We start from the raw sequence: 11,007 nt of genomic DNA, 5'->3' as shown, positions 1-11,007 counted from the left end.
AGCACGGAGATAAGAGAGGACACTTCTCTCTATTAATTAGCTAGCTAACACAATATATGGAACACCTAAATTAACCCCCCAAAACCCCCCAACCCCCCCCCCCCCCCTTCAAAACAAAAACAAAAACTCCAGCCCCTGAAATGCTGACACGTGGATGCCTATTGGTCCCGGTTGGTGACACCAACCGGGACCAATAGGCAGGGCCTTTGGTCCCGGTTGGTGTCACCAACCGGGACCAAAGGCCCCCCTGCCTGGGCTGGCAGCGGCGGCCACGTGGAGCACCTTCTGTCCCGGTTTGTGTAAGAAGCGGGACTAAAGGGTTAGGGCATTAGTAACGACCCTTTAGTCCCGGTTCGAAAACCGGGACAAAAGACCTTTACAAACCGGGGTAAAAGCCCCTTTTTCTACTAGTGTAATCACACCCGGTCCATTATACATAGCTAGCTACTGGCCGCCACAGACCGCAAACAGGCTGGCTGGTCGTTCAGATCTTCAAGTTCCTTCACAGTCGGTCTTCACATGTTCAACTCTAGTAACCTTATAATGAATCACAATACGGCAGCATCTTTGGACCAACCTCATTTGATGCTATATAATATGGTTAGCTGATTGAACAGGCATCTGACGGCCAGCTATTGATCGTGTCCGGTTGGTGTGACTTTTCTGGAAACCAGACAGTATTGAGGCTCTAGATCAGCTGAGGTTGCATATAGTATGGTTGTTGGATCGATGAGATATATATATTTTATGAATGGCTGGCATATGATATATTGTATGGTTATACTTGCAAGAGCGAGCTGTTGTTTTGTCCTCGTCGCCCGTAATCATGTTTCAAGCCATCGACAATTAGATGCCGGCCGTATTCCTTTTCCAAGGCCTCCTGCCGATCAGATGGCTAGTTAAACAGTTGCATCTTCCTACCTAGCTAGTTCTTCAAATACACATACTGGACATTTCCAAAAATATATACATGACATATCCAAATTATCCTTTTGAGAACAAACATATGTAGAAGTGCATACCACTACCAGATGTTGCCTTAACAACAAAAATATACATCATTGAATACTTAGGTAGTATAGTAGTACTGATATGATTACAGGGACAGTTTTTTCATTTGTTCATATCTATTGAACTAAATATAGCAGTGGATCCTAGTTATAATCCAGTAATCTTGATAAGTGCATTTTATAAGTTTATTTACATCGTTGGCTTCTTCTTCCTTGATATGTCAATCTACTTCCATCAGTTCAAAGTTGTAGCTTTTGTTATGTTTTTTCTCAAGATACAGATCTTCGTTTATCCAGGTCATAAGAGGATGCTAATTGCTTGATGCAGCTTGTTGTGGTTCAGATACAAATTTCAATTGAAATTGGGAAGTTTACAATGTGAACAGTAATAGGCGTAAATAAGACATCCTCATACATCTAGGTCGCTGCCATGATTTTAATTGAGACCGCCGCTATGATTTTAGTCCGGTGCTTGATAATGTAGAGGTACGGCCTGAGCCCAAATAACCTCCTCATACATGCCGAAATGTAAGGGGCCATTTTAGGATTCCATTTCTTAATACCATGACCAAAATGAACTCCTGCTTCTATTATCTCTTTCAAATTAATGTTCCAATATCTTCTTGTCATTTCTCACGACAAGAGGTAATATAACACCAACCATATTACAACCTGTTAATACTACTATGTACCAAGTGGTTGTTAAATTAGGGCCTGGCGGCTAATTCATGCTCGAGCACCCACATATCATACTACATCTACTTACTTGCAAATTATTCATGCTAATTGCTTCATGCATCTTGTAGTCATTCAGATACAAGGAATTTCAATTGAAATAGGATTGAGATACAAGAAATTTTACAATGTGAATAGTAAGGTGTACAAGTAGAACATGCATGCTAATTAATGGTACTAGAATCATGTCCGGTACGTCTTAGCGTGGCTTGAGAGCTGGGAGGGACGACAAGATGCCGATAACTACACCAATGGCTGAAATCACCGTCATGATTCTAGTTCTGTTCTTCTTAATGGAGAGCCACAGCTTGAGATAACATGTCATCTTCTGCTTGAAGTCCTCGACCTCTATCATTATCTTGAGGTAGTTCCTTCCGACCCGCATGTTCTTGCCAATGTAAATGAAGAATACGAGCGTCTCTTCGCTGGTGAGTCCACCTCCTTGGATGACACCTTTTTCTCGCAGGTCATGCACGTGCTCCTTCTTGTCCAGCAGCATGACGAAGAGTTGGAGGTAGGAGCAGACAGCAGAATTTCCATCAGAAATATCATCGAAACAATAGTCCCTGCATAACTCGAAGGCCGCCATGTTGACGAGCCAGGTCGCATTTGCGTCAGTCAGGCACAGGGGCCGCACGGAGATAACGCCGGACAAGGGGAGTTTCCTTTCTAGGCCCATGTCAACTAGCCCTCCTTCTGTTTTCGCCATGGGTGCGAGCGTGATACCAACATCGGCAAGCTCGGCGACGCTCATAGATAATGACATGGGCCGGAATCCAGGGGGTATCTCACCCTTCTTGTTTTCTCCCACGATGTAGTACCAGACAAGGCCGAGGAGATGCGGCGGTTCATTGTCAGTAACTACGTCGATGGATTCGTCGTCGTCGTCGTCATCCTTTTGGTTTTTCAGGCAGTTTCTCATCGCAATGATGAACTTCTTCAAGGGCCAGGAGGGTCCTGGCGGCATGAAGTCCAAGATAGCTTGAACGACCACCCAAGGGATCTGGTTCTCAAGCATCATGATGTCGGTGTAGATGCGCTCGAAGTTGGCGTAGAAATAGCTGTCCAGCGCCAGATCAATGACGCCGTCCTCGACCTGATACCAAAGCATGAACTGCACCAAGAAGCAAGCATCAAGGAACATCATCGGCAAAAAGGCATCATCGCGGAATTTTGCCGACTCGTCCTGGTAGCAGAGGTTGCGGGCGTCGGGTGACACGAAGGAGACCGCATTGTACATCTCCTGGAGTGAGCCGGTCGAATCCCTGACGCATTGGTTGGCAGCCACATTCTTCATCTTCTCCGCCTCCGCCATGCCAGGACGACCGTTGTGGTAAGGCCCGATGGCCACACTCACCGGGACCCTGTACCGTCCGTCGACATCTGCCAGGCTTGGAGGGAACTTGTGCATCTTCTTTTGCATAATTTCTAAATAGTTAGCATGGACCTCTTCCACTGCTTCCTTGAACACCTGGTCCTGATCACTACAGGTATCATGTGTGGTTGGGGCTGGGGTTAGTGCTGGGGATGCATACTCAACCACCTGCAGCTGCACGCTATCACTATGGCTAGTCAATGATGTTTGGAAACTAATCCTATCATCACTCCACGCAGCTGCTTCTTCCATGGAACAACCTGAGTCGCAAGTTACAACCCAGGATGGTTCCATGCTCATCGCCCCTCTGCCCAAGAGTACTCAAGGAGTGGACTGGCTACCTACCTAAATATAAACACAGCTGGTGGCAGGGATGAATGACCTAATGATGGTACAAAGAAGCACACAGCCTTGTCGCTCCTCTTATAGCCACGTCCGCACATGCTGATTTCTCTTCTTGGTTCACTCCACTTTACTCCACTCCGCTTACGATTTCCACCTGCCATAGACCATTTCCCGGCTGGATGCATGTGTGTCTGGGAATCTATCTATGCAGTCCACACATGGCTCAGCCTGGGTCCATAAGCTATCCATGTGCAAATTGGTCATTTTGTCTGCAAATGGTGTTGCTTGATGGTATTATTTATTGGTCAATATACCTCTGTCCTACGTTGGTATGGTCGGTCTTCACATGTTCAACTCTAGTAAGCTTAACCATCTTTGGTCAAGAGAATATCAGAGGCCAACTTCATTTGATGCTATATAATATGGTTAGCTGATTGAACTGGCATGCATGTGTGACAACCAGCTGTATCCAAATTCTGTTGCATTTTCAAGAGATAGAATTTGGATGTACTAGGAAGAAACGACTAAATATTGCATCTGGTTGGTGTGACGTTTTGGGAAACCTGACAAATTTGATGCTCTAGATCTGCTAAGTTCCATATAATATGTTTGTTTGATCGATGTGGTATATATATATATATATGCTACATATGGCTATGATATATTGTATGGTAATACTTGCTAGAGCAAGCTGTGCTTTATCACTAGTGGCCAATAATCATATTCCAAGCTGTTGACAATTATACTAGAGCAAGCTGTGCTTTTTTCTAAGTATACTACTATTGATACGATTTCAGGGACAGTATTCCAAGCATTTGTCTTGCTGCCTAATAACAACATTCAATTAGTTTTCATACTTCGTGCATGCATGTTTGTAAAATACTCATATGTCTTGTTTACCAAGTCATAAAGAGGGAAGCATTTGATTACTCTAGAATCATGAACAATTAATCATGGGTTTCAATGTGCCATATTATATCGTGTCTTTTTTCCCAAGTACTAAAGAGGAAGTATGTCTTGAGAAACATTTCGACCTTCAAATTTATCTCCTCATTATCTCCTGTCTTTTTTTTCGCAGGGCCTCATCATATCTTGTCTTGGGTGAAAGATAAAGTGAAGGGGCCACCGTCACCAAAAGAACGAAAAATGCGGCCACCCGTGATGTAGCTGAATAAACAAATAATATGTCATCAACATATTATATAGGGATTTAAAATTTGTTACTTAGGTACTCTCTCTGCTTCCGAATTATAAGATGTTTTGAATATTTAAATATGTACTGCATAAGTAGTGAAATGGGTGAACAAATAAACTAAAATGTGTCTATATACATTTTTTTAGAATTTTTTAAGAACAACTTGTTCTTTGGAACGGAGGGAGTATTTGTTATGATAAGAGGATGTCAAGAGTCATAGTCGCCAACTATAAGAAGTTGTACAACACAAGGCTTTTATTTTCCCTTCATATTTGGAAGTTAAAAAGACTTGGTTTGAGAAATACCTGCAATGACATTGATACGTGAACCTGCAAATACCAAGAAAGAAATGAGATAAACAGAAACTAATTAGAGTAGTGAAGGAACTATACTTATAAAAAGTTGTAAAACAGACAAATTAAGTGATGTCCACCGTGGCTGCAGCACATTGACCTAATATACGAGGAACAAATATAGGAAGCTATTTATGCCTTCCAGATTCATTTCATGTCGCGTCCTGCCGGTGTAGCCATGCTAGCTGGAGCTACCGTCAAACAAAAAAACCAAGCAAGTAACGACAACTGAAATAATAACTAATCACACCCGGTCGAGTATACCTTAGCTAGCTCCTGGCCGAAACACGACGCCAAACAGGCGGGCCGGTCGTTCAGATGAAGCTTCTTCACGGTTGGTCTTCACATGTTCAACTCTAGTAAGCTTAATGAATCACAGTACGGCAGCATTTGGTCAAGACAATATAAGACACAAACCTCATTTGATGCTATATAATAAGGTTAGCTGATTGGCATGTGACGACCAGCTATCCCAATTACGTTGAATTTTCAAAAGATGAAGTTTACTACTCCCTCGGTTCACAATTATAAGATGTTCTGGGTATTTCAATATGGACTGGACAGCATATGGATTGAAATGAGTAAATAAATATACTAAAATGTGTTTATATATGTTTGATTCTGAGAAAAACAAACAGCTTATAATTGTTAACGGAGGGAGTTGATGTTAGTGTTATTCATAAGAAACTAGTAAATATTGCGTCCGGTTGGTGTGACGTTTCTGGAAACCAGCAGAATTTGATGCTCTAGATTAGCTGAGGTTACATATAGTATGGTTGTTTGATCGATGCGATATATATGGTATGAAGGGCTATTGTATGGTTAGGTTATACTAGTTGCTAGAGTGAGCTGTGCTTTTATCACTCATGGCCGATAATCATGTTTCATGCAATCAACAACTAGATGCTGGTCGTGTTCCTTTTCGAGGCATCCTGTCGACTGGTGGCATGTTGAACAGTCGCAACTTCCTACATAGCTAGTCCTTCAAATACATTGGACAAATCCAAAATTGCAGGTGACATTTCCAAATTGTCCTTTTGAGAAGCAACAAATGTAGATGTGCATACATATCACTGATAGATGTTGCCTTACCAAGAAAAAAAATACATCATCGAAAATATTGGTAGTATACTGATATGATTACAGGGACAATCTTCGGCTGTTCCAATCTAGTGAACTATGTCTTTTTCGATAAAGGGGATTTCACTCAATCAATATATCAAGGTGAATTACGGTAACGGGGAGGAAGACGAATTCCATGCGGTGATGGCATGTTCCAAAAGCAGAGCCCTAAGACATGCGTTGAGAGATGATTAGAGGATTCCACCTGAAAGGGAATTCCCGTACACGAGTTGTGAACTTGTGATTGGCTGCAGGTGTTGTTGGATTCGGTTCTCAGGATTTGCGTGCTAAAATTTTGCTTCTGCTCTAGCGATGCTGGCATATGAGAGAGGACTGCGTGCCTGGAGCCGGCAAAGAATCAATCTTGGGTTTGGTGCTATTTCTGCAAAGGTACGAAGAGGAGTGGAGAAATGCTGCTCTGAATGTGCTGTCGGAGTTCGGCAAGACAGTACAAATACTGGCCAGTCTAAAGCCTCGTACGCCCATCGAACGGCGCATGCAGTGGACGGCCAGTGGCCACTGCAGATGTGAAAATCCACTTCCCGTGCTATGGCATTCTCCGGGGACATAAAAGTTGCGCTCGCCGTCTTCTCAGAATACAAAGTCCGCTTTGCTACCCGTGTGTGCAACCAGCTTGCTCATGAACTTGCGGCTGAAGCGACACAAAGTGGAGACCAGTTGATCATTGCAAATGTTCCGGATAGGTTAACACATCTAGTACATTCTGATTGTAACCCTGCCTGAGTCTGGACACTAGCTCTCAGAAAAAAATATCAAGATGATGCAACCGCATTGAGCGAATACCTGGGCTCTGCATAACACGTTGCACACAGTCAACACGTCTGACACAACCAAAAACAAAATATCATTTTATAGAAAACTGAAATGGTTCAGCCTAAGGTTGGGCATATTCTATCCGGAGATTACACCGCCATCTAAGATGGGAGAAAACCTCCCTAGTCGTATGCTCCAGACAGGTACACGCCATCATACAGAAGTCGTCATCGTCGTCCGGCCTCTCCAAGATAGACCAAGTACAGAGCCATCACATACATGAGTGAATGTGTAACTTGCACAGCAATGAAGCACATTTTTTTGTTAAAAATCCCATCATCTCTAGAAAGCCACAAAGCCCAACATAATGTTGACGCCCCCACAAGATATGTGAAGAAAAGTATTTATCAATATCCCGCAACCAATTGCCGATTATATTACGCGCACAATGTGGGGGTAAATATTTGAAGCTACTTCAACTACGACCCACATTGAACAAGAAAACTTACACGAAAAAAGGTGTTTAATACACTCGTCATGTTGGCAGAAGACACACGTCTTGCTCCCTTTCCAACTACAGCGTGACAGGTTATTTTTGGTCAAGATCACACCTCTGTTTAGAAACCAAATGAATAGCTTCACACAAAGAGGAATTTTGAGCTTCCAATTTTTTTAGTTAGCAACAGGAACCTTGCTGTGGGCAATCGCCTCATATAAAAACTTGATAGTTTGTAATTATCAATTGCTTCTTTCTCTGACCAAACCGAGTCGCAAGGTACCAACCGTGATGATGGTTCCATGCTCATCGTCTACCTTAACACAAACATAGCAGAGTGGCAGAGATGAACTACCAATGGAACAAATAAGCACATAGCCTTGTAGCGCCATTTATAGACCAACCAGCCAGCCACGTTGCCCATGCCGGTCTCTTCATTCACTCCACGTACGATTTCCACTTGACACAGACGATTGATTAAGGACCCGTTCTTTTGAGGCTTATGAGTGGTTTCCAAAATAAGCTGCCCCTATCAAGCTTATTCTAGCAGACCAACCTAAATATTTCTTCTAAAAGTATACTAATTAACCCTTAACTAGTAGGCCTCTAAAAGAAAATTTTAGGTTGGGCTGCCAGACTAAGCTGGGTAAAGGGTGGCTTATTTGGACAACCACTCATAAGCCGCAAAAGACCTGCCCTAAATCCCAGCTGGATGTGTGTCTCCGAATTAATCTATGTAGTCCATCACGGCCCACAAATGGCTCAGCCTGGATAGGTGATCCAAAATCTATCTGATGGCCAGCTATGGAAATCTGCTCTACAAAACTCTCTCATTAGGTGAAAGGAGAAAGTCCGTGATATTTACATTTTTATGGATATTAACATTATGTGACATTACTACAGGAAAAACATGTTTGCAATGTGATGCCAACCGGGAAATGTAATGCAATTCATGTTTTACATGTGACATGTGATGCAGTTCATATTTGATGTGTCCATGGACAATTAACCTTCCTAAAGAAGGAGAAAAGAGAAGGCGGCCCGAGATCACCGGGGTTCCCTCACCTCTGGGGGCTGCTCTAACGGCGGCAGTGGGAAGGGGAACCCTGAGATCTTGTCCCGCATCTGTGCAATAGTCTAGGTTTTTTCAGTTAGTATCTTTGTTTGTCCATGGCCATGTCTCCGGTGGTGGCGATGGCAGTGGCCGATAAGGTTGATCTTGCAGTCACTGGTGCCTACCGGACGTGAAACAAGGTGATGTGTGGGCACGTCGGTTCAATGGGATATGACACAAGGTCCATCAGAACATAGGTTGATGTGAGATATATCCATGATTTTTTTTTACTTTTGGAATACAAAATTATGCCAGTCATCATGGTTGTTTTCATGTTGGTTTTGCAGGGTCATTTTCTTGGCATCAATCTTAACAGGAAAACATGATGTGTAAGAGAAGGCTTGATAGATCAAAAGTATTGGCGTAAAAGATAAAGGAAGGCGATACGAAGGCCAAACAAGCCTTGCAAGTCAACTTTTGCAAAACAGAAAATAGATGGCAAGCGCACATGATTTGCAATAATGTGGTTAGTGATTTGATCATGAAAGCAACATCTGGATAGAAAAATCTTCACATTTCGTCTTGTGCAACCACAATGATAGGAGTAGAATGATAAGTGTTTGTGTCCACCCCACCGATCATCCTGTCGTGATACATATCTTCCTCTAATTTTGTGATCTACAATAATCATCAGATTTCTTTAGCTGCAGACAATATGTGTTTTTTTAAGAATAATTATTATATCATAAGATAAATTCGTGTACATGAGGATTTGAACACGCTGGCGGGATTGTACGTCCACTTTTCCTACCATGTGCTAACTTCTTTGTAAATTGATGAAACACACATCTAATAATTGTGTGGCTACTCTGAAAATCCTTCTAATAAACTAGCCATCTAGTATTTTCTCTCTTTTATTCATATACTTGGTTCCTACTTATAACATGTAACAGATTAGAATATGCAATATGTCATGCTTGTAGCTGGAAGCCAGCCTGTAGATTTCTCAACTAAGCAATTCTTGTATGGCAATATATTTTTTCTAGGGTGATACCACAAATGTTTCCATTTTTCACCTCGCAAGAAAATTACTCTATCTATTTTGAACCAGAAGCATGTGCTTTTTATTTCACAACTATATTGCTGTGGAGTGATTTTCTATGAGAAATTAAGTATCCGGTGAAATCAATTACACTTAAAGTTTCACAAAAAACACGTTTGAAGGTTTTTATTTTTTTCTCAAAAGAAAATGGTACGATAGAAACATGATAAAGATGTGAAAAATGAAGTTAAAATTCATTTTCATTTGGGAGGTAAGAAAGAAAATTACGCATGAATATCAACATGTAAATTCGTCAGTGGCATACGCTTCTATCGTTTAAAAGGATGGCGATTTTGCAACGTACTGTTTGATTGGGAAACATGCACTTTTTTTGTTTTTTGCAAGGATAGATGAAGAGTTAGTCGAGCTCAGGGTGGAGTCAGGATTTAGGTATAGGGGGGCCAAGCGAAGTAGAAAAAAATCATGACAATTACATAGTAGAAAAAAAATCCAGTGATAATTATAGAGAACAGGTTGAGAACTTGCACATCAGCCTCCTTAACAATTTTAGTATGCTGAAAATTCGAAGCAACCAGCTTAGCAAATAATTGTTCTTAAAGGTGTTTGGCTTCATAGTTGAGGAATTTAATTTCAGAAGGAACGGGTTTAGAAACCAAATTAAATTTAATGGTATTTGGCAGGGCTTTTTTTCTCTTCGTAATTGAGGAATTTCAATTTCATAATTAGCTATACTGTATACAGTCGAGATAGGAAAATTTTGCATCATAAATAAGAACTGGTACAAGATAATTTGGATCAGGATAATTTTTGGGACACGTACAAAATATGAATTCTTGATAGAATTTCAAATCTCAAAGCAAAACAACTAAAATCTAATGTATAATTTCAACACTGATACGAGATGAGAATTGAGAGAGATTAGGCATAGTATGATGTGTTAACCTGCTAATTCGTCGGCAGAAACAGCGAAGTCTGTTGCGTTGTCGAGCCACCGAGTGGCCGTATGAATCAGATCATGAGCAGTACTTAGGGCAAGGAGATCAAAGGCAGATGGCGGCAAGGGCACACGGCGGCTGCAGCAGCATCTAATCCAACCAACTGCAGGCCAATCATGGACGAAAGATGCATCTCAGGAGATTAGGTTGGAGGCTACGTTGCCAATATATGGCCGCTAGTGGGCTTGTTTACTACGGGCTTTTTTCTCCTTCACTGAAATGTTACCAGATTTTTAGCTGACTAACTGATTTAAGTAGCACGGAGAAATTTGTGGAATCTGTAGCAAGCATCTCATCTATGTTCATGTGTCTCAACTGAATAAGTCTTCTAATATCTTTGACATGATGATTTCCCAATCCTTCACAACAGCTAAGGCCTACCGCATGCAAAGCATCTGACTTCACAAGGGAAGGCGGTTGATTGGTAGGCATAAAGACACTAAGTGTCCAAGCATCTGATAAGTCCAATTGCTTGACAATTCCTTGATCC

The 11,007-nt window shown here is 41.8% G+C and overlaps 1 protein-coding gene across 1 annotated transcript; it reads right to left on the bottom strand.

Moving 5' to 3' along the window:
* Positions 1-1,828: 1,828 nt before the first annotated feature.
* On the bottom strand, positions 1,829-3,433 carry LOC109780916 (UPF0481 protein At3g47200-like). Its single transcript, XM_020339506.2, has one exon. It carries the CDS (start codon positions 3,418-3,420, stop codon positions 1,945-1,947), a length of 1,476 nt encoding a protein of 491 aa, XP_020195095.1. The 5' UTR covers positions 3,421-3,433; the 3' UTR covers positions 1,829-1,944.
* Between the last annotated feature and the right edge of the window lie 7,574 nt (positions 3,434-11,007).

Source organism: Aegilops tauschii, chromosome 1 (assembly GCF_002575655.3).
Source record: "Aegilops tauschii subsp. strangulata cultivar AL8/78 chromosome 1, Aet v6.0, whole genome shotgun sequence".
NCBI classification, from domain to species: Eukaryota; Viridiplantae; Streptophyta; class Magnoliopsida; order Poales; family Poaceae; genus Aegilops; species Aegilops tauschii.
Note: the sequence above shows the minus strand (reverse complement) of the source record. Positions and strands in the feature narration are given on the sequence as shown.